Here is a 25,120-nt window from a genome sequence, read left to right as displayed (position 1 = left end):
AGCAATACAAATAGGTAGGCCTACTCAGTGTTGTCGTACTTGAATATAAACTAGGCCTATTCATGGAGTAAAAGTTAAAGTTATTCTGACCATTGTCAGAATGAATCAAGTTATAACACACCACATTTACACTCCCCTACGTAATTATTTGGACAGTGAAGCTAAAACTTTTAATTTGGCTCTATACTCCAGCATTTTGGATTTGAGATCAAATGTTTAATTTGAGGCGACAGTACAAAATGTTACCTTTCATTTGAGGTTATTTTCATACATATCTGTTTTACCGTTTAGAAATTAAAGCACTTTATATATATCTTGAAGGTGTCAAGTATTTGGACAAATTCACTTCTGTATTAAAGTAGTGAAAAGTGTAATATTTGGTCCCATATTCCTAGCACGCAATGACTACATCACACTTGTGACTCTTCAAACTTGTTGGATGCATTTGTAATTTGTTTTGGTTGTGTTTCAGATTATGTTGTTCCCAATAGAAATGAATGGTAAACAATGTATTGTGTCATTCTGGAGTCACTTCCATTGTAAATAAGAATAGAATATGTTTCCTAACACTTCAGTATTAATGGATAATCATGAATGAGTGAGAATGTTAGAGGCACAAACATCATACCCCCTAGACATACTTTGGGGGGTATATTATATTTATGCCTTTGTAACTTTCTCATTCACGATTCATTCATCCACAATAACCCTTTCCACTAGAGGTCGACCGATTAATCGGAATGGCCGATTAATTAGGGCCGATTTCAAGTTTTCATAACAATCGGAAATCGGTATTTTTGGACGCCGATTTGGCCGACTATTTTATTTAAAAAAATATATATATATATATATATATATATATATTTTTTTTTACTATTTTTTTAACCTTTATTTAACTAGGCAAGTCAGTTAAGAACACATTCTTATTTTCAATGACGGCCTAGGAACGGTGGGTTAACTGCCTTGTTCAGGGGCAGAACAACAGATTTTTACCTTGTCAGCTCAGGGATTCAATCTTGCAACCTTACGGTTAACTAGTCCAAAGCTCTAACCACCTGCTTTACATTGCACTCCACGAGGTTACGCGAATGCAGTAATAAGCTAAAGGTAAGTTGCTAGCTAGCATTAAACTTATCTTATTAAAAACAATCAATCATAATCACTAGTTAACTACACATGGTTGATGATATTACTAGTTTATCTAGCCTGTCCTGCGTTGCATATAATCGCTTAGGTACACGTTGTTCCAACCATAAACATCAATGCCTTTCTTAAAATCAATAAACAAATATATATTTTTAAACCTGCATATTTAGCTAAAAGAAATCCAGGTTAGCAGGCAATATTAACCAGGTGAAAGTGTCATTTCTCTTGCGTTCATTGCACGCAGAGTCAGTGTATATGCAATAGTTTGGGTCGCCTGGCTCGTTGCGAACTAATTTGCCAGAATTTTACGTAATTATAACATAATATTGAAGATTGTGCAATGTAACAGGAATAACGTTTTGTTTTCGAGATGATAGTTTCCGGATTCGACCATAATAATTACCTAAGGCTCATGTTTCTGTGTGTTATTATGTTATAATTAAGTCTATGATTTGATAGAGCAGTCTGACTGAGCGACGGTAGGCAGCAGCAGGCTCGTAAGTATTCATTCAAACAGCACTTTCGTGCGTTTTGCCAGCAGCTCTTCGCAATGCTTCAAGCATTGCGTTGTTTATGACTTCAAGCCTGTCAACTCCCGAGATTAGGCTGGTGTAACTGATATGAAATGGCTAGCTAGTTAGCGGGTGCGCGCTAATAGCGTTTCAAATGTCACTCGCTCTGAGACTTGGAGTAGTAGTTTCCCCTTCCTCTACGTGGGTAACGCTGCTTCGAGGGTGGCTGTTGTCGATGTGTTCCTGGTTCGAGCCCAGGTAGGAGCGAGGAGAGGGACGGAAGCTATACTGTTACACTGGCAAGACTAAAGTGCCTATAAGAACATCCAATAGTCAAAGGTATATGAAATACAAATCGTATAGAGAGAAATAGTCCTATACTTCCTATAATATCTACAACCCAAAACATCTTACCTGGGAATATTGAAGACTCATGTTAAAAGGAACCACCAGCTTTCATATGTTCTCATGTTCTGAGCAAGGAACTTAAACGTTAGCTTTTTTACATGGCACATATTGCACTTTTACTTTCTTCTCCAACACTTTGTTTTTGCGTTATTTAAACCAAATTCAACATGTTTCATTATTTATTTGAGGCTAAATAGATTTTATTGATGTATTATATTAAGTTAAAATAAGTGTTCATTCAGTATTGTTGTAATTCTCATTATTACAAATAAACAAAAAAGAAAAATTGGCTGATTAATCGGTATCGGCTTTTTTTTGGGTCCTCCAATAATCGGTATCGGCGTTGAAAAATCATAATCGGTCGACCTCTACTTTCCACCCGTTGAAAATGGCAGCTTTTGTAATTGACAAGCGCCAAAATTGGAAACCTGTAGCTGTACAGTAACATGCTACACATGACGTCAGAGCTCAGCTTTTCCAGTTCACAGGGCTGCAGGAGACAAGATGCCCCGTCCCCCCCCCAGTAATTGGGCTACTTTTACACATTTGTTGTCTGAGTGAGGATAATGCTGTAAATCAGGAGTCGATGTGTTCTGAAAGTTGAACCATTGAGGATTATAATGAATACCACTGATGTTATACAAGCAAACCACACATTCAACAGTCCAAATGTGCACTTCACATGTCCATATCTGAAAAGTCATGTCATTTACATTATCAACGTTTATGATCGTTATGTTTGATCCACAGTTACAGGATGACATGCGTTATACCCTGGGTTGTCCTAGACACAATGAGCCCGTTTGTCGTATTGTGAAGAAAATTTGCTGCAGAACACTCACTTAAATGCACTCATGAGTCCATTCTAAGTGCACCAAAATTACAACATCTGAAGTGCCTTTTGAAAGCCTAACACTAAGATCATATTTTATAACTTAGCTAGCCATGTTGGCAATAGAATCAGCTTTCAAATGATGCCCTCTGACCCGGATTGCGATTTATAAATGAAACGTTTTTGGATTGCGTATACAACAGTAATGTGTGATGGTTGGGACACGGGCTGTGTTCCAAACAAATAACTACAAGTGTGCTTGCTTCAGTTCCTCAATGGCAAAGCCAGGAGAGCTCAAAAAAGGACCTTATAGTTGAGGGCTCTTTCCTTCAACTATATCATAAAAGTGCATTGAAATGACTTAGGAACTGTGCAGTTTGGAGTGGTGTGTGGCCACTTGGAAACACCAGTCTGACCTCTCACTCAAACCCTTGTAATAGTTTAATATCTTACACCTACTCCAAAATGCCAATGAATATTCTTATTATGTTACTGAATGTATCCAGAGTATTTTCAGATTTTCGTTATTGAAAAAGGCTGTTAAGAATGTACAGTAAATGTAAAATGCACATTAAAACAACAGCGTAATGTTTGGATTCAGTCTTGTGAACTGTTGTGTCCTCACCTTTGGCTTAATCATTTCCCCATAATCTCCAAAGTGTTCTCTTTCAATTGCTAACATGGTCATGCAAATGCTTTTCATTGTTCTTCATTTCAATTTGGCCCTATCCATATAGGCCAATTTCCACGAGTGAAAGGGGTTGCTGTAGAAGTGTTCAGAAACATATTCTAATCTTATTTACAATAAAAGTGACTTCAAAATGACAACACATTACTTACCATTCATTTCTATTGGGCACAACATAATCTGAAACACAACCAAAACAAACTGCAAATGCATCCAACAAGTTTGCAGAGTCACAAGCTTGATGTCATCATTGCGTGCTAGGAATATGGGACCAAATACTTAACCTCGGATTAGTTTAACCTCTCTGGGCCAGTGGGACGTTTGCGTCCCACCCTAGTCAACAGCCAGTGGAATCGCATGGCGCGAAATACAAATACCTCAAAAATGCTATAACTTCAATTTCTCAAACATATGACTATTTTACACCATTTGAAAGATAAGACTCTGGTTAATCCAATCACGTTGTCCGATTTCAAAAAGGCTTTACAGCGAAAGCAAAACATTAGATTATGTCAGGACAGTACCCTGCCAAAAATAATCACATAGCCATTTTCAAAGCAAGCATATATGTCACAAAACACAAAACCACAGCTAAATGCAGCACTAACCTTTGATGATCTTCATCAGATGACACTCCTAGGACATTATGTTATACAATACATGCATGTTTTGTTCAATCAAGTTCATATTTATATAACAAAAAACAGCTTTTTACATTAGCATGTGATGTTCAGAACTAGCATACCCACCGAAAACTTCCAGTGAATTTACTAAATTAAACGTTGACAAAATACAAAAATTATTTTAAGAATTATAGATACAGAACTCCTTTATGCAAACGCATGTCAGATTTTAAAATAGCTTTTCGGCGAAAGCTATATTCTGAGTACATAGCTCGGCCATCACAGGCTAGCTAATTTGACACCCACCAAGTTTGGGGCAACCTAAACTCAGAATTACTATTAGAAAAATTGGATAACCTTTGCTGTTCTTCGTCAGAATGCACTCCCAGGACTTCTACTTCAACAACAAATGTTGTTTTGGTTCCAAATAATCCATAGTTATATCCAAATACCTCCATTTTGTTTCGTGCGTTCAGGTCACTATCCGAAGGGTAACGCGCGAGCGCATTTCGTGACAAAAAAATTCTAAATATTCCATTACCGTACTTAGAAGCATGTCAAACGCTGTTTAAAATCAATTTTTATGCTATTTTTCTTGTAAAATAGTGATAATATTCCAACCGGACAACGTTGTATTCATTCAAAGACTGAAAGGAAAAAATGGAGTAGTCTCGTGAATGCGCATCTCAGTCTCACTGTCCCCAGGCAGGCCACTTACAAACTCTGCTGCTGTACTTTGCCCAGAGACAGGAGACACGTCATTCCGCTTTCTGAACGCTTTAGAGAGCCAATGGAAGCCTTAGAAAAGTGTCACGTAACAGCACAGATGCTGTAATGTCGATAGAGATGCAACAGAAGGACAACAAATTGTCAGACAGGGCACTTCCTGCATGGAATCTTCTCAGGTTTTGGCCTGCCATATGAGTTCTGTTATAGACACCAGACACCATTCAAAGTCTTAGAAACTTTAGTAGATTTGGATAGAAAACACTCTAATTATATGCATATTTTCGTTTCTGGGCAAGAGTAGTAACCAGTTTAAATCGGGTACGTTTTTTATCCGGCCGTGAAAATACTGCCCCCTAGCCCCAACAGGTTAATACACATAAGTGAATTTGTCCAAATACTTATGAACCTCCAAATAGGGGGACTAGATGCATAAAGTGCTAAACGGTAAAACATATGTACAGGATTATAATAACTATCACTATGTCTGTACCTTCAAGATCATTTCCATTTCCAGTAAAGTGAGTCAGCAGCGGTGGCGGCAGTGTCATAGCCACAGACAGGCCTGGACATACTGAAGGAATATCGTAATGACTTACCAGACGATTCTCATCGAACACCTCCAGCAACAGCCGATGCTTCCTGGGATGAACCTGAAAGAGAAAAGATCGACTTCAATAAATGTGTCCAAGAACATCAACAAATTAAATCAACAACAACCCCTACTTAATTTCCCCAACATGGTATAGTCCTAAGAACCCCAGTATCTGTCAATCACAACAAATCGTTTACCTTCATAATCGTTTACCATCGACCTGTTTACTATTGGTTACTAAGTTCAAATTGAATGTTTCTTTAGAATAGGGTGTACCCTCTAAACATCTCTGTTGTTGCCAACAATGCGTTGGTATGTGGAAACATGACATTTGACCTCATGCTGCTCAGAGCTCACATACCATGAAAACAGTTTGGCTATACAGCATAGCAATTCTGTCACAAACACCCACAGAGAGGTAGTGGAAACATCTCCTGAGCAATTTCCTAAGAGGTCTCACAACTAGGTGAAGATTCAAAGCAAACTGATTACAAAGTCAAAAGAAACTCCACATAGAAATAAGAACATCAACACCGGCGACATCGTCTAGACCAGTGGTTCCTAAACTTTTTATAGTCCTGTACCCCTTCAAACCTCTAGCTGCGTACCCCCTCTAGCACCAGGGTCAACGCACTCTCAAATGTTGTTTTTTGCCATCATTGTAAGCCTGCCACACATACAAACTATACGATACATTTATTAAACATAAGAATGAGTGAGTTTGTGTCACAACCCTGCTCGTGGGAAGTGACAGAGCTCTTATAGGACAAGGGCACAAATAATGATCAATAATTTTGCTCTTTATTTAACCATCTTAAATATAAAACCTTATTTGTTAATTGAAAATTGTGTATAACGCACCACAGGTTAATGAGAAGGGGGTGCTTGAAAGGATGCACATACCGTAATTTCCGGACTAGAAGCCGCAACTTTTTTCCCACGCTTTGAACCTCGCGGCTTAAACACTGACGCGGCTAATATATGGATTTATCCCGCTTTCAATTTTTTTTTACCCAAAAAAACACATTCTGTGACGTGCTCAGTTTTTTGCCGGCATGAAGCTTTCATTAGACCAATGAAATTGCCGAACGGGTTAAGGTCAAACAACTTTTTTTGTTTACTGTTTAGATTAAATCGAGTGCTCTCAAACTTCCCATCATTCTGGTTACGGTAGTCATTTTGTCACCCTCATCATGGCAAAGACACGGGGAGAAATGCATATCATGCAGCTTTCAAGTTGAAGGCGATTGATCTGGCTGTTGGAAAAGGAAATAGAGCTGATGCACGGGAGCTTGGTCTTAATGAGTCAATGATAAGACATTGGAAACAGCAGCGTGAGGAATTGACTCAATGCAAAAAGACAACTAAAGCTTACTGCTAATTTTGTATTTTTTGTTACAAGCCGTGTTTCGTTAAAGCCTATTTATTTTTGTTACAAGCCGTGTTTCGTTTAAGCCTGTGTAAAGTTCATTTGTTTCAATGTACCGGTAGGCACCTGCGGCTTATAGACATGTGCGGCTTATTTATGTTCAAAATAATATATATTTTTTTTTATTCAGTGGGTGTGGCTTATATTCAGGTGCGCTCAATAGTCCGGAAATTACGGTAACTCTGCAATGTTGGGTTGTATTGAAGAGAGTCTCAGTCAAATCATTTTCCACACACAGTCTGTGCCTGTATTTAGTTTTCATGCCAGTGAGGGCCGAGAATCCACTCTCACATAGGTACGTGGTTGTAAATGGCATTAGTGTCTTAACAGCATGATTTGCCAAGGCAGGATACTCTGAGCGCAGCCCAATCCAGAAATCTGGCAGTGGCTTCTGATTAAATTAAATTTTCACAGAACCGCTTGTTGCAATTTCAATGAGGCTCTCTCGTTCAGATAACGGTAAGTAGACTGGAGACAGGGCATGAAAGGGATAACGAATCCAGTTTGTGTCATCCGATTCAGGAAAGTACCTACGTAATTACGCACCCAACTCACTCAGGTGCATCGCTATATCACATTTGACATTGTCCGTAAACTTGAGTTCATTTGCAAACAAAAAATCCTACAATGGAAAGACCTGTGTGTTGTCCTTGTTAATGCAGACAGAGAAGAGCTCCAACTTCTTAATCATAGCCTCAATTTTGTCCCGCACATTGAATATAGTTGCGGAGTCTCTAATCCTAGATTCAGATCATTCAGACTAGAAAAAACATCACCCAGATAAACCAGTCGTATGATAAACTCGTCATCAGGCAAGCGGCCAGACAAGTGAAAATGATGGTCAGTAAAGAAAACTTTAAGCTCGTCTATCAATTTTTTAAAAAGTGTCAATACTTCGCCCCTTGATAACCAACCCACTTTTGTATGTTGTAAAAGCGTTACATGGTCGCTGCCCATATCATTGCATAGTGCAGAAAATAGTTCAGGGGCCTTGCTTTAACCAAGTTAACCATTTTCACTGTAGTGTCCAAAACGTCTTTCAAGCGGTCAGGCATTCCTTTGGCAGCAAGTGCCTCTCGGTGGATGCTCAGTGTACCCAAGTGGTGTCGGGAGCAACTGCTTGCACACGCGTTACCACTCCACTATGTTTCCCTGTCATGGCTTTTGCTCCATTAGTACAGATACCAACCCATCTTGACCACCAAAGTCCATTTGATGTCACAAGCTGTCCAGTACTTAAACAATATAATTTCCTGTTGTCCTGGTTTCTAGTGGTTTGCAGAAGAGGATGTCTTCCTTAATTGACCCGCCATAAACGTAACGGACATATACCAGGAGCTGTGCCAGGCCCACCACGTCTGTTGACTCATCCAGCTGTAACGCATAGAATACACTGGCTTGTATGCGAAGCAGTAATTGTTTCAAAACATCTCATGCCATGTCACTGATGTGTTGTGAAACAGTGTTGTTTGATGAAGGCATTGCCTCTATAGTTTTTATTGCCTTTTCCCCCAGCATTGTCCCAGCCATATCCACGGCAGCAGGAAGAATAAAATCCTCCACAATAGTATGGGGCTTGTCTGTCCTAGCCACTTGGTAGCTCACCATATAAGACGCAGTACTACCAGTAGAGCTGTTATGTGGGGCGGCAGGTAGCCTAGTGGTTAGAGCGTTGGACTAGTAACCGAAAGGTTGAAAGATCAAATCCCCGAGCTGACAAGGTAAAAATCTGACGTTCTGCCCCTGAACAAGGCAGTTAACCCACTGTTCCTAGGCCGTCATTGAAAATAAGAACATGTTTTTAACTGACTTGCCTAGTTTACAGTAGGAAGTGCTTGGGATGTTTTCGCAAGTAAAATATATTTTCTGGTCCTCCTTAGCCATTTTAAAAGAGTGAATACAAAGAAGCTCCATATGAAGTCTGGTCCACTGAGCAATGGCCTACCTTTCCCTTTGTCCTATTGTACCTATTGTCTAGACCAGGTATTTCCAAACAGGTGTACGTGCAATGCCGTCGGGGGTACGCAATGCCGTCGTTTAATTTTTTTTTAATTTTAAAATTTCTTCATTTTCAAACAGTCCATTTATATTTTCCAACGGGGCTATACATTTGGGTGAGGTTTATTTCCTCACCTGAGTAGCCTCGTTTCACTGCCAAAAATAAAATGAAACCATCCAGTGTTCAGCGAAATAACAACACCATGTCAAATACAGGTAGCCAATCACATTAACCGTTACTCTCTCACATGAATTCCACTAACTGTCCGTATGTAACCAAACGTAGCTGCTGCTCATTGCGTTTGCTCGAAAATTGATAAAAGGGAGAATTTTTTGTTGTTGTTGAAAAGTAGACATTTTATTTTACCTTTATTTAATAAGGTGAGTGTTTATGCATTGAGTCATGATTGAGTCATGACCAGATTTGAGTAAGAACGAGCCCAGCCATGTTTTGAGGGGTCTATAAAACATGAGTTGTCTATGCGGATAAACTCAGGCCAGCTTCAAGCTTCTGATTTCTACTTAAGAGATCTTCTGTTGAATCTGACAATTAATCTTGATGGTTGTACAGTCGTCTCAAATAAAACTGTGAAGGACCTCGGCGTTACTCTGGACCCTGATCTCTTTTGACGAACATGTCAAGACTGTTTCAAGGACAGCTTTTTTCCATCTACGTAACATTGCAAAAATCAGAAACTAGTGCTAAAAACGGCTGCTAGAATCTTGACTACAACCAAAAAAGGTTATCATATTACTCCAGTGCTAGCCTCTCTTCACTGGCTTCCTGTTAAGGCAAGGCCTGATTTCAAGGTTTTACAGCTAACCTACAAAGCACTACATGGGCTTGCTCCTACCTATCTTTACTATTTGGTCCTGCCGTACATACCTACACGTACGCTACGGTCACAAGACGCAGGCCTCCTTACTCTACCTAGAATTTCTAAGCAAACAGCTGAAGGCTGGGCATTCTCCTATAGAGCTCCATTTTTATGGAATGGTCTGCCTACCCATGTGAGAGACGCAGACTCGGTCTCAACCTTTAAGTCTTTACTGAAGACTCATCTCTTCAGTAGGTCCTATGTTTGAGTGTAGTCTGAAGGTGAACAGAAAGGCACTGGAGCAACAAACCGCCCTTGCTGTCTCTGCCTGGCCGGTTCCCCTCTCTCCACTGGGATTCTCTGCCTCTAACCCTATTACAGGGGCTGAGTCACTGGCTTACTGGTGCTCTTCCATGCCGTCCCTAGGAGGGGTGCGTCACTTGAGTGGGTTGAGCCACTGACGTGATCTTCCTGTCCGGGATGGCGCCACCCCCCCTTGGGTTGTGCCGTGGCGGAGATCTTTGTGGGCTATACTCGGCCTTATCTCAGGATGGTAAATTGGTGGTTGAAGATATCCCTCTAGTGGTGTGGGGGCTATGCTTTGGCAAAGTGGGTGGGTTTATATCCTGCCTGTTTGGCCCTGTCCCGGGTTATCATCGGATGGGGCCACAGTGTCTCCCGACCCCTCCTGTCTCAGCCTCCAGTATGTATGCTGCAGTAGTTTATGTGTCGGGGGCCTAGGGTCAGTCTTATATCTGGATTATTTCTCCTGTCTTATCCGGTGTCCTGTGTGAATTTAAATATGCTCTCTCTAATTCTCTCTTTCTCGGAGGACCTGAGCCCTAGGACCATGCCTCAGGACTACCTGGCCTGATGACTCCTTGCTGTCCCCAGTCCACCTGGCCGTGCTGCAGCTCCAGTTTCAACTGTTCTGCCTGCGGCTATGGAAACCTGACCTGTTCACCGGACATGCTACCTGTCCCAGACCTGCTGTTTTCAACTATCTAGAGACAGCAGGAGCGGTAGAGATACTCTGAATGATCGGCTATGAAAAGCCAACTGACATTTACTCCTGAGGTGCTGACCTGTTGCACCCTCGACAACCACTGTGATTATTATTATTTGACCGTGCTGGTCATCTATGAACATTTGAACATCTTGGCCATGTTCTGTTATAATCTCCACTCGGCACAGCCAAAAGAGGACTGGCCACCCCTCATAGCCTGGTTCCTCTCTAGGTTTCATCCTAGGTTCTGGCCTTTCTAGAGAGTTTTTTCTAGCCGCCGTGCTTCTAGTCGTGGCCAAAAGTTTTGAGAATGACAAAAATATTAATTTCCACAAAGTCTGCTGCTTTAGTGTCTTTAGATATCTTTGTCAGATGTTACTATGGAATACTGAAGTATAATTACAAGCATTTCACAAGTGTCAAAGGCTTTTATTGACAATTAAATAAAGTTGATGCAAAGAGTCAATATTTGCAGTGTTGACCCTTCTTTTTCAAGACCTCTGCAATCCGCCCTGGCATGCTGTCAATTAACTTCTGGGCCACATCCCGACTGATGGCGGCCCATTCTTGCATAATCAATGCTTGGAGTTTGTCAGAATTTGTGGGGTTTTGTTTGTCCACCCGCCTCTTGAGGATTGACCACAAGTTCTCAATGGGATTAAGGTCTGGGGAGTTTCCTGGCCATGGACCCAAAATATCGATGTTTTGTTCCCCGAGCAACTTAGTTATCACTTTTGCCTTATGGCAAGGTGCTCCATCATGCTGGAGAAGGCATTGTTCATCACCAAACTGTTCCTGGATGGTTGGGAGAAGTTGCTCTCGGAGGATGTGTTGGTACCATTCTTTATTCATGGCTGTGTTCTTAAGCAAAATTGTGAGTGAGCCCATTCCCTTGGCTGAGAAGCAACCCCACAAATGAATGGTCTCAGGATGCTTTACTGTTGGCATGACACAGGACTGATGGTAGCACTCACCTTGTCTTCTCCGGACAAGCTTTTTTCTGGATGCCCCAAACAATCGGAAAGGGGATTCATCAGAGAAAATGACTTTACCCCAGTCCTCAGTAGTCCAATCCCTGTACCTTTTGCAGAATATCAGTCTGTCCCTGATGTTTTTCCTGGAGAGAAGTGGCTTCTTTGCTGCCCTTCTTGACACCAGGCCATCCTCCAAAAGTCTTCGCCTCACTGTGCATGCATATGCACTCACACCTGCCTGCTGCCATTCCTGAGCAAGCTCTGTACCGGTGGTGCCCCGATCCCGCAGCTGAATCAACTTTAGGAGACTCTCCTGGCGCTTGCTGGACTTTCTTGGGCACCCTGAAGCCATCTTCACAACAATTGAACCGCTCTCCTTGAAGTTCTTGATGATCCGACAAATGGTTGATTTAGGTGCAATCTTACTGGCAGCAATATCCTTGCCTGTGAAGCCCTTTTTGTGCAAAGCAATGATGACGGCACATGTTTCATTGCAGGTAACCATGGTTGACAGAGGAAGAACAATGATTCCAAGCACTACCCTCCTTTTGAAGCTTCCAGTCTGTTATTCGAACTCAATCAGCATGACAGACTGATCTCCAGCCTTGTCCTTGTCAACACTCACACCTGTGTTAACGAGAGAATCACTGACATGATGTCAGCTGGTCCTTTTGTGGCAGGGCTGAAATGCAGTGGAAATGTTTTTTGGGGGATTCAGTTCATTTGCATGGCAAAGAGGGACTTTGCAATTAATCTGATCATTCTTCATAACATTCTGGAGTATATGCAAATTGTCATCATACAAACTGAGGCAGCAGACTTTGTGAAAATTAATATTTGTGCCATTCTCAAAACTTTTGGCCACGACTGTACACCTGCATTGCTTGCTGTTTGGGGTTTTAGGCTGGGTTTCTGTACAGCACGTTGTGACATCAGCTGATGTAAGACGGGCTTTATAAATACATTTGATTGATTGATTGATATTTGGAGGAAGCACCAATAGCAGTCCTCAGCACCACAAATGGCTAGTGATCAATGTCAGCTGTCAAAGCTAAAATCAAGCTCAACTCACAAGCAAAGATAGCCAACCAGCCAGAATACAACAGGGCTAAGAAAGCACAAACAGGTCCTTGAAAACTAGTAGGTTTTGTACCAAACATGGCTACTATTTCAATCCATCGCTGACTGGACTAATGAAAGCTAATTGGATCCTCCATCTGCTGACACCCAGCTTTAATTACAAAACCCATCCCATTTAGCACAACTAACAATACAATTTTTATACAAATCAAAACATAGGTGTATTTCCTCTCAATGCTTAAAACAGAGAGAATGATCTATAACTAAAATATGTCACAAAACCACCTGACAGAGCTGGGAAGGGGCGCACAGGGGCATTGTAACTAAAGCCACCTTCCCCAGGCATTTCATGACCACTGGAAAATGAAATGTGTTTCTGTTAAAATGGGCCCTCTTGCTAAGTGAAGCCATTACTGACACGGCCACGTTGGTAAGGTGGGCCAAATAGGCCGCAACTCCTGTAGAATATATGGGAGAGTGCGTTCGTCAAATATAACTTGTTTACTTTATGATATGATTAACTTCAAAAGAACAATCAAAAGATAAAGATAAGAGATAGGCTAGGGAATCAGGTGTTTAAAAATCTATTTTCACATTGGTTTGAACACGTTATTTTATCAAGAAGGTTCTATATAGAGTTCCAGGGAAGGTATAAACATAATAATATTCACAATAGGGACAAGTACTACAAAGTGCAGGGAGCTGTTAGTGTTACAACAGCTGTATACGTCTATGGTAATGATTTACTGTACCAAGAAACCATGATGGAGAAAAGCCCTGAATAGACTGTAGGAGATGGAGAAATCACAACTGGCATGGTGACGTGAATTTTTTTACATTTCAGATGACTGGGAGAGTGTTGAATCATTGTCCAGGGCAATGAGACATTGTGCAACACTGCCATCATTTCTAGACATGGCTAATGAGTGTCTAAGGCTTAAACATAGTGGATATTTTTGTGAATGTCTGCAACTATATATACACACACACAAAAGCTTCCTGCTCAATGTCCAGGGCCAGAGAAATGAAAACGTTTCAAATATCTCCCTCGGGCTACTGGCGAGATGGGCCAAGTCTCCTGCTATGTGGTACAACCAGATGCAGGTAGAAGTTACCCAGCTCTCTGCTTTTTCTCCACATGCAGAAAATGTGGTTTTCTCAATCAAGATTTCATTTTTGCAACCACAATAAGCTTAGAAAACCACCACCCAAAGAACCTACTCTTCTCAAAGTATTTTTGTTGAAATAACGAATTCAACCTCAGTCAGCAAAAGTTCCAGCTTTTGAATTGTGCCCTTGAACTTCAGGTCTCAAGGTACACTAACAATTCAAATTCATATCTGTGCTCCCATAGCTACTAAAAAAGGGTTGTGAATATTTATGTCTGCTCCTCCACCGTAGAGGATCAACCTAATGAAAAACAATCAGGACAGAAGGACCTTGCCATACGCAGCTCTCCACACAAAAACCTCAGAGCAAGGACTCACGTCAACACCAGCTGACTCACTGAGGCTCTGTTTCACACCCTCAGTTCAACATTTAATCAAGCTGTGTTTACATGCCCAAGATAGGAGCCAGGGGCAACAATACTCACAAGATGCTGTGTGGGTCTTACTGACCAATCACAATGCCCAACACAGTGGAGGACTTCCTGTTGGTGCTCATTATGTACAGACACCCGTAAAGATTGTTAAAAAAAAATAATAATTAAACACCCATGTCTGCAGACATGAACATAAAATGTTTTGCGTTCTGACTTTTAACTTGCTGTTTTTGAAATGTTAACCTCCCAGTGAGAATCTGGAGCAGCTTCAAACACTAATAGGGAACATTTTACTGAGCCATTAGGGCTAGGAAATAAGGCTCCAGTTAATTGCCCATACGACATTGAGGCATGCAGCAAAAAGAGATGAGATAAAGAGAGAGAAATAAAAAAAATAGAAAGGCTGAGTCTTAAATGTTCTCAGAGCCCTGGGTAAAACGGCAACTACACACACATTCACAAGAATTCACAATGCTCTTTTTACCATACATTTGACTTACCCTGAAAAAGAATTCCTCATTCCACTTCGGATCCAATGTCTGGAAATGACAATACATTTAAAATGTAAATAGGATACTTACAAAACAAACAAATGCTCTGTACTTATTCAGCTAGCGCAGCTACTCACCTTTTTAATTGTTTTAGTTTGAAGACTTGTTAGTTCTCCATTGACAGGGTCATAAAGGGACACTCTTGTATACGGATCACTGTGATAGAAAATGAAAAGACAACACTCAACTTGATGTCTATCTGTCCCTTGGTGTGCCCAAAGATCAAACGAGGGAACATCTCAGCATGTAACAGTTTTATCCCACAGGCCATATGGAGCACAAACCAATGTCATCAGAACCATAAATATTTGCACTGAAAAAACTACTGATCTTTTACAATGGACATGTGAAGAAAAAAACTGTTTATTCGGCAGCACTGACTTGAGGGGAAATGATGGTGGGCTATTTAGGGGAAAGGAGCCTGGAGATTCTGGAGCATCTACTGTATGCAAGGGCACAGAACTCCTGATTATAGCGCCATCTTAAGGTTGCACGGGACAGTTACATTACGGTCTACAGAGAGTTTAAGGGAAAAAATTACAATTTAAGGAACGCATGGAAGATGACATAAGCCTACTTGATATGAATAAGAATATCATATTTTGAAGTGGGTACACAAGGTGTCTTCAAGGCCGTCTTTCAACCCACTGCTATGGTGCTGAACTTTCCATTCAACAATGCAAAACAGGACCACAGCAACCATTTTCCGTCTGTGGAACAGCACATTTTGAAGATGATTTTGCAAGTCTCAGGTTTTTGCGCTCAAGTTTGATTGATAGTACTCAATAAGTATTAGGCAAATAAGTTTGTATTTCTAAATGCACAGCGCCTTCAACAACCATATAGTATAGTATGCACATGCACACCACTAGGTCCACAATGTTGACTAAATAAAAAAAGTTCCACACACATGGGTTCATTACCAAGTGTTTACAGTATAAACTGACAATCAGTTTGCTGTTTATAATGAAGTGGGTAGATGTGTAAAATGATTGGGGCAATAGACCTGCTTATAAACTCTAGATGTGTTTTGGGCAAAACAGCACATAGAACTGTAATAGATGATTTAGGAATCCAATAAGTTAGGAAGGGTCCACAGTCCACACTAAGGATCATGTAAAATCAGAATTTAATATTTTATGGTATAACATGGCCAAAAGCATGAGTTTCCTAAAAAGGGAGTGTACCAAAGATAGGACAACGTATTTTGGTAACATGAGACACCAGAATTATACAAAGATACTGAAGCAATCCTCGCTAATATGAGCCTGGTTACAATTCCAACCAAGAGGGTTAACCCTCTGGGTGCGATCTATAGGGTTTTTGCATTTCACACCAATGACCCGGGTTCGCTTCCCTGTATTGCTGTTCGTTAAATTGGTGTCAGAATTGGGATTGCATCAGAATGTAAGGCGGGACGTATGAGTGGTCAAAACACGGGGACGGGATTTTGTGTTCGGAGGGGGCAGTGAAGCCTTCCTCGCTAATATGAGGTTAACTTCTCTATCCCACCATTCGCTATAATACCATTAAAAAATAATCTCCTGAATTTGTTTAAGTGATACTGATAGATTGGATTATACATTTGAAGACATATTTTCCTCAAAATCAAGACTGACCTGGCTCCAAGGATATCTTTCTTGGCCAAACCAATTCCAGCTATGACTTTCACTCTCAGAATTCTAGCCTCATTCTGGAAAAAAAACACAATATGGACATAAATCACATTATTAGCTGCTTACAATGCAAAGTGACTTTTTCCACATTTTGTTACGTTACAGCCTTATTCTAAAATATTAAATCGTTTTTTCCCCCCTCATCAATCTACACACACTACCCCATAATGTCAAAGCAAAAGCAGTTCTTTTGACATTTTTGCAAATGTATTAAAAATAAACTGAAATATCACATTTACATAAGTATTCAGACCCTTTACTCAGGACTTTGTTGAAGCATCACTGGCAGCGATTACAGACTCGAGTCTTCTTGGGTATGACGCTACAAGCTTGGCACACCTGTTTTTGGGGAGTTTCTCCCATTCTTCTCTTCAGATCCTCTCGAGCACTGCGAGGTTGGATGGAGAGCGTTGCTGCACCGCTATTTTCAGGTCTCTCCAGAGATGTTAGATCGGGTTTAAGTCCGGGCTCTGGTTGGGCCACTCAAGGACATTCAGAGACTTATCCTGAAGCCACTCCTGCGACGTCTTGGCTGTGTGCTTAGGGTCGTTGTCCTGTTGGAAGGTGAACCTTTGCCCCAGTCTGAGGTCCTGAGCAGGTTTTCAAGTATCACTGTACTTTGCTCTGTTCATCTTTCCCTCGATCCTGACTAGTCTCCAAGTCCCTGCCGCTGAAAAACATCCCCACAGCATGCTGTCACCACCGTGCTTCACCGTAGGGATGGTGCCAGGTTCTCCAGACGTGACCCTTGGCATTTAGGCCAAACAGTTCAATCTTGGTTTCATCAGACCAGAGAATCTTGTTTCTCATAGTCAGATTCCTTTAGGTGCCATTTGGCAAACTATCATGTGCCTTTTACTGAGGAGTGGCTTCCGTCTGGCCACTACCATAAAGGCCTGATTTGTGGAGTGCTGCAGAGATGGTTGTCCTTCTGGAAGGTTCTCCCATCTCCACAGAGGAACTCTGGAGCTCTTGCAGAGTGACCATCGGGTTCTTGGTCACCTCCCTGACCAAGGCCCTTCTCCCCCGATTGCTCAGTTTGGCAGGGCGGCTAGCTCTAGGACAAGTCTTGATGATTCCAAACTTCTTCCATTTAAGAATGATGGTGGCCACGGTGTTCTTGGGGACCTTCAATGCTGCAGACATTTTTTGGTACCCTTCCCCAGATCTGTGCCGCGACACATTGCTGACTCTGAGCGCTACCGAAAAAAAATACGACCTCAAAGGGTCTGAATACTTATGTAAATAAGGTTTCTGTTTTTTATTTTAATATATTTGCAAAAAAATTCTAATAACCTGTTTTTGCTTTGTCATTATGGGGTATTGTATGTAGATTGCTGAGTTTACATTTTTTGGAATCCATTTTAGAATAAGGCAAAGTAACAAAATGTGGAAAAAGTCAAGAGGTCTGAATACTTCCCAAATGCAACACTGTAGATATCAGGTTAATGATGTTAGCTACATAAATGTCACTTACTGTAAATGACTCACAGGTATATAAAGTGTGGTTTTCCACGTGGATACTTATTTGATCTCAAACATTCAAGATCAATTTAGGCCACATTAATGATGTGATAACTCACATTACTCCTTTGGGCAATGCTCTCCGAGTTTATAGCCAACTGACATAGTTAGTTGATAATTCAATTAATGTATTATCTATAGGTTGTCAAAAAAATTGTGTTAGCTAGCTAATTGATCAACAGTAGGCCTATACAACGATGACAGCTACCAGATAGCTGATGACATACTCAGTAACTGTCAATTGTTACACATGCTAACTAATGTTAGGTAGCTAGCTGGCTAACGTTGCTTCGATAAAATAGATATTGGTATGTTAGGACTTGACTGTCCAACTCTGACAGCTTGGTTGACAATACCCAAAGAAATATAATGACAATTTAGCTAAACACTTGGATATAACGGAATGTATCTGCCCACGTAGCCAGTTAGTTAATTAGCTAGCGTTAGCTAAATATTTACCTCATCAGTCTGAAGTCCGCGGACCTCGGGAAGTGCGGCCATACTCATATCCTCAGCCCCGTAGTTGTCCTGTAGCTCGATTAAAATAAAATGTACAGAATGATAACGCTGTAAGTGCTCTTCCACCAATTCACCTTTCACCAACTAATGAACTGTACCAAACACAATTCTAGTTAAAATGTTAAAATGTGTCGTGCGTCGTTCTCCACCAACAGGATCCTGACTCCTTTGCTACCACTCCTCCACCCCTACGTAGTAATTTCACGAGAACGTGATGTACAATTCTTTTAAAAGTTGACACAAAACAGCTATCACATAACATCCGGTGGTTAGTGCAAATGGTTGTAATTAATAGTTTTGCATCTTCACTTCCATTGCAGACCAGGACAAATAATGTACCCATTTCAAATATTGTAATGTTGCATAATTTTACAAACCACTGAGACTAGCCCAATATGGACAAAAGGAGCCTAACTTTACTCCTTATAGTCCAAGGACCTTACATGTTCTGTTCAGAGCCGAACTGGCTCTGGCAGCAAAACAGCCAAATACTCCATCTAAACAGGAGTTGATTGTCAATTGCGGTACAGTTCTATAAACATAAAGCTCTCTTTCATATCACATCCAAATAATTTCACAAATCCAAAATAAACACTTACTGTACACCGTTAACAGTTACAGCCAACAGCATTTTTTGTGACAACACCTTTGTTGCGTCCATCTTCCGTTTACACACAGGTGTTCTGAGACACAGATAGCTAAGTAGAATAAAGTATGCCCCTCTGTCTTCCACCTTTTTAGAATGGCGCTGGAGGGAAGAGCAGCCGTTTACACGGCTCCTGACCAATTGGGCTTTTTTGAGCTGATCTTAACTTTTTTTGTACATAATGTTTCCGCCATCGTTTTCTATGACCGAAAAAAGCTTTCGGACATCAGAACAGCGATCACTAACCTCGATTTGGATGAGGATTTCCACTTCAAAGAGTTGGCAGCGAAGAACATAATGCTCTTTCGGACCAGGCCCAAGTCCCTGACACTCGAAAAAGGAAAAGGCGGCATTATAGAGGCTGGATTGCGGGATACGATGAGACTACGTCAGCGAGTGGATAAACCGCCTCTACACTTCATTCTATTGTCGAACATGCAATCACTGGAGAATAAACTGGACGATCCCTGTTTGATACTACCCTATCAACGTGATCTGAAGAACTGTAATGTCCTGTTTCTCTGAGTCATGACTGAACAAGGACAATATAACTGGAGCTGGTTTTTCTAGTGTGTGATCTCTAATATTAAGGAAGTCTCAATGTTCTACTCGCCATGAATACCTCATGATAAGCTGTAGACCATACTATTTACAAAGAGAGTTTTCTATATTTTTCGTAGCTGTCTATTTACCACCAAACTCATGCTGGTGCTAAGACTGCAATCAATGAGCTGTATAGGGCCATAAGCCAACAAGAAAATGCTCACCCAGAGGCGGTGCTAGTGGCCGGTGATTTTAATGCAGGAAAACTAAAATCCATTTGTTCTCATTTCTACCAGCATGTCACCTGTGCAACTAAAGGCGAAAACAACTCGAGATCACCTTTACTCCATACAAAGCTCTCCCTCGCCCTCCATTTGGCAAATCTGACCATAACTCAATCCTCCTAATTCCTGCTTACAAGCAAAAAAAATAAAAAAATAACAGTAAGTACCAGTGACGCACTCAATACAGAAGTGGTACTACAGGGCTGTTTTTCTAGCACAGACTGTAATATGTTCCGGGATTCATCCGATGGCATTGAGAAGTTTACCACATCAGTCCCTGGCTTCATTAAGTGCACCAACAACGTCGTCCCCACAATGACCGTACGTACATATCCCAACCAGGAGCCATGGATTCCAGGCAACATCTGCACTGAGCTAAAGCTGCTGCTTTCAAGGAGCAGGACACTATTCCGGACGCTTTTAAGAAATCCTGCTACACCCTCCAACAAACCACCAAACAGGTAACCCGTCAATACAGGACTAAGATCGAATCCTACCACACCAGCTCTGAGGCTCGTCAGATGTGGTAGGGCTTGCAAACTATCATGGATTACAAAGTGAAACCCAGTCACGAGATGCCCATTGACACAGGCCTATCAGATGAACTAAATGCCTTTTATGCTCGCTTCGAGGCAAGTAACACTGAACCAAGCCCAATATTGGACTAAAGGAGCCTAACGTTACTCCTTAGTCCAAGGACCTGTGCTGTTTAAAGGGCGTATTGTCTGTGTTGTAACTTTGTGTTACAGAGTTAATGTTTAAGTTAATTCATTGAGCTGTATCTAAAGATATTTTCTTTACAGTTTTTTGAGAACTACATACATATTTTGTTGTATTGGTTAGTATTGAATTACGCTTTTGACTGCAAGTTCCAGAATGCCTTGCGACAGGAGAGAGAGATCGCGCCAGTTATGTCAAGTGACAAGTGATTATCCTGACTTTTCGCTAGCAACTTACTTTTATTGTTTTGTAGAATCTAAAGTTGTTAAATGTAACGTGAACCAATATTATTACTAAAAGAAGCTTTTATTTCAAACCCGACGTCCCGAGTCATTACTTTGAAGATAGTTATTCTATATTTTGGTGCCGAAACCCGGGAAAAGTATGAGCTGCGACGAAGATTGTAGGGATGAAGCCGCTGAAATGGCTGAGGAGGAACGTCGGCATGAAGCAGAAAGAATGAGACGAAAGCGGGGTACCATTCGAGGTGCCACAACACGGATTTTGAATCAGATTGATGTGGAAATAACCCAGTCAAATTCGGATACCGATCACTTGAGTACATTGCTGGAATTGCTATCAGCTAAGGAGGACAGCTTGTTTGAACTTGATCGTGGAATTGAACAGTTAACGCCATTGGACGGATTGGAGGTGGAGATTGCATGCACGGAGGATTACAAAGAGCGCGTTATCATGCTGAAGAGCCGTGTACAACGAGTGATAAAGAAAAAACAGGACCTCAATCCACTACCAGCACGGGTGAGTGACGCTAACTCAAACAGATCACAGAGACAATCAGTAAGGCTACCAAAGTTGATTATTGGAAAATTCTATGGAGATGTCAGTTTGTGGCAGGAGTTTCGAGCCAGTACGAGACCGCTATTCACAACAATGATTCACTGTGTAATAAAGAGAAGTTTACCTATCTGAAAACATATCTCACTGGACCAGCTGCAAAGGCAGTAGCAGGACTGATGTTAACAGACAGTAACTATGATGATGCAATCGCTCTGCTCAAGAGCAGATTTGGAAGGAAAGATCTTGTGATTAGTGCTCACATGTCAAAGCTGCTGAATCTCACTCCTGTGAAGAAATCCTGTGACTTAAATGCATTGAGGCAGCTAAATGATGAATGTGAAATTCAGATTAGGAGCTTGGAATCACTGGGTGTAGTGTCAGAAACCTATGGAAGCCTACTATGCCCAATCTTACTGCAGATGATTCCAGAGGACATAGCTCTTTACTATAGTCGGCAAATGGGAGTAGATGATGAATGGAAAGTGACTGAGATCGTCAGTTTCCTACAGAAGGAGGTTCAGAGCAGGGAGAGAGCGCTACAAATGACAAGATGAGGCAACCAACAGAAAGAGAGCAAACCATGGAACAAGTCATGCTCCTCCAATGAAATGAAAACAAAAAGACCCAACATGCCATCTGCTGCGGCACTGCATACAGCCAGCCAAAAGGAACAAAACTGTCTATTCTGTGACAGTGCAGACCACAAATCAGAAAATTGCCCTGACCACAATATTGCTGCACACAAAGAGAAACTAAAGAAAATGGGAAGATGCTTTGTATGTTTAGGACAGAAACACATAGCAAAAGTCTGTAAAGTCAAGGATGTGTCATGTGCAACATGTGGAAGCAGACATCGCATTGCTGTGTGTACCGGTAAGAGGAGTGAGGTGCAACCCTCTACTGTTTCTGCAGATGCTGTTGTTTCCTCAGTTATTCCCCATTCAGTGAAGATGGATCCAGATGGACAGAACACTGTGTTGCTAGAAGCGGCATGGGTAGAAGGCCCATCGGGCAGGAAGATAGCTCATTGCTTACTAGATGGAGGCAGTCAGAGAAGCTTCATACATGAAAACCTTGTGAAGGGCTTGAAGCTACCAGTAATCAGACAAGAGGCACTCACTCTTCACACGTTTGGCTCCTCTGCTCCAGCAACGCCCCAACGCAACACAGTGAAAGTCATCTTGGAGAATGTCTGGGACAAACAGCAGAGAATAGAGATAGAGGCAATTGAAACCCCACAAGTGTGCACAGCTGTGATGAAGGTTCCTGGTGAACAGATTCAACATGAGCTCAATAGAAAGGGACTGCAGCTCGCAGACTTTCCAGGAGATGACAATGATCCTGTACTCTCTGTCCTGATAGGAGCAGACTACTACTGGCAGATAGTATCAGGCAGAGTAGAGCGACTGACGGAGACGCTGGTTGCTTTAGAGAGCACCTTTGGATGGTCGGTGCAGGGACCCGTGTCCATGTCAAGTGTCGCCGAGGCAACCTGCATGTTCATCCCACTTGATGAAGACACACTAGTCTCCAAACAACTGCATGCATTCTGGGAGCTTGAGTCTCTGGGTATTATAAGCGAGAAAACACAGAACCCAGAGGAAACCGAGGCTCTACAGAGGTTCGAAGAAACAACCACCTTCAAAGATGGGCGATACCACGTGGAGTTGCCATGGAAATGAGAAATGCCAGAACTCCAAGACAACTATAGAATCGCCAAGAAATGGTTTGAAGGTCTGAAGAAAAGAATGAAGAAGGATGTGACATTGTACAGCAGATACAACGAAGTAGTAGAGGACTACTTACAACAGGATATGGCAGAGGACGTGCCCAAGGACAACGCATCAAGCGCAGACAACGTAAAATACAACTTACCTCACCATGCAGTACTCCGAGAAGATAAGGTGATGACAAAACTTTGAGTGGTGTTTGATGCCTCGTCCCATGAAGATGGCTGTCCATCCCTCAATGACTGTCTACTCACAGGACCGAACCTGAATCCGGATCTGCTCAGTGTTCTGATAAAGTTCAGACTACATGAGATCGCATTCATGGCAGACATCAAGAAGGCTTTCCTGCATATATCCCTAGCAGAGAGAGACAGAGACGCCGTGAGATTTCTATGGCTCACAGGCCCAGCAAGGGGAGAAATTGAAGAGGAGCTGCGTGTGCTGAGGATGAAAAGAGTGGTATTTGGAGCTTCCCCAAGTCCATTCTTGCTGGCAGCTACAATCAGGAAGCACCTGAAACAATATGAAACAGAACAACCAGAAGTTGTAGAGATACTGAGAGAGTCACTCTATGTAGATGACTTCATTGCAAGTTCACGCAATGTTGAAGAGGCTTACCTTGTGACAACAACTGCAAAGCGAATGCTGTCGATTGCAGGCATGGACCTCTGCAAGTGGATGACCAACTCTCCTGAATTGAAAATAAAATGGGAGGAGAGTATGACATCTGACCACCCGTTGACGCTAGAAACACAAGGAGTAGTGCTGAAGGTTTTAGGTTTAGTTTGGAGACCGGAAACATATGACTTTGTGTTTGACCTCAGGCCGCTACTGAGCATTCTAAAGCAAAAGGAAAACACAAAGAGAAGTGTTCTGCAGTCGTCTGCACGTATCTTCGACCTTCTTGGTTTCCTGACCCCCTTCACCATCAGGATCAAGTGCATGTTCCAGGAAATGTGGGAGAGGGGACTCAGCTTGGACGAAGATTTACCACCTGATCTGACACGAGAATGGCAACAGTGGTGTTCAGAACTACCCCAGTTACACCAGCTTACCATACCAAGGTGGTACAGAACAGACATGCGGCCACAGAACAGCCACACCCTGAAACTACACGTGTTCTGTGATGCAAGTGAAAGGGCTTACAGTGCAGTAGCTTACTTGCAAGGTGAATCACAAGACCGGGAAACAACAAGTCTAGTCGCATCCAAGTCCAGGGTAGCCCCACTCAAGAAAATGACGCTGCCACGCCTGGAACTCATGGGAGCTGTGATTGGAGCGAGACTAGCAAACAATCTGATGACCACACTGAAAATGGAAGAAAAACAAATCAAAATGTGGACAAACTCGAGGATCGTGCTGCATTGGATTTGCAGCTCAGCTCAGAAATGGAAACAGTTTGTTGCGAACAGAGTGACGGAGATCCAGTCCTTGACCAATCCAGAGTCATGGTCACATATTGAAGGGAAAACTACTCCAGCCGACCTCCCTACAAGAGGACAAACTGTTCGAAACTTGACACAGAGCGAGCTATGGTGGAATGGACCCAGAATTCTGACATCACCCAATCAGTCCGAGGAGACTGATGATAACAAGGTTCCAGAAGAGGTAAATACAGAACTCAAGTCCAGTTGCCAGGTTACTGTACAACTCGCAGCAAACAGCACAGACATCACTGAACCTGTGTTGGAGCTTGAAAGGTACAGCAAACTGAAAAGAGTGTTCAGAGTCACCGCCTGGATAAAGAGATT

At 41.8% G+C, this 25,120-nt stretch overlaps 1 protein-coding gene across 2 annotated transcripts in view; it reads right to left on the bottom strand.

The window, feature by feature from the left end:
• The window catches only part of LOC106562216 (E3 ubiquitin-protein ligase NEDD4-like), a 53,287-nt gene extending 33,894 nt beyond the window's left edge, over positions 1–19,393 (bottom strand). Inside the window, exons 1-6 of one of the 2 annotated variants that reach the window (XM_014126944.2) lie at positions 19,248–19,393; positions 18,589–18,657; positions 16,549–16,622; positions 15,007–15,085; positions 14,879–14,917; positions 5,535–5,588 (exon numbers count right to left, since the gene is read on the bottom strand). In XM_014126944.2, coding sequence (XP_013982419.1) covers positions 5,535–5,588; positions 14,879–14,917; positions 15,007–15,085; positions 16,549–16,622; positions 18,589–18,636 — 294 coding nt within the window. In that variant the 5' untranslated portion in view covers positions 18,637–18,657; positions 19,248–19,393. Of the gene's footprint in view, positions 1–5,534; positions 5,589–14,878; positions 14,918–15,006; positions 15,086–16,548; positions 16,623–18,588; positions 18,870–19,247 lie in introns of those variants that run through there. The other variant, XM_014126943.2, reaches the window with a different exon arrangement.
• Positions 19,394–25,120: the final 5,727 nt, after the last annotated feature.

The sequence above is a fragment of the Salmo salar genome, chromosome ssa11 (genome assembly GCF_905237065.1).
Source record: "Salmo salar chromosome ssa11, Ssal_v3.1, whole genome shotgun sequence".
Classification (NCBI taxonomy): Eukaryota; Metazoa; Chordata; class Actinopteri; order Salmoniformes; family Salmonidae; genus Salmo; species Salmo salar.
This window is presented reverse-complemented; position numbering and strand designations above follow the sequence as displayed.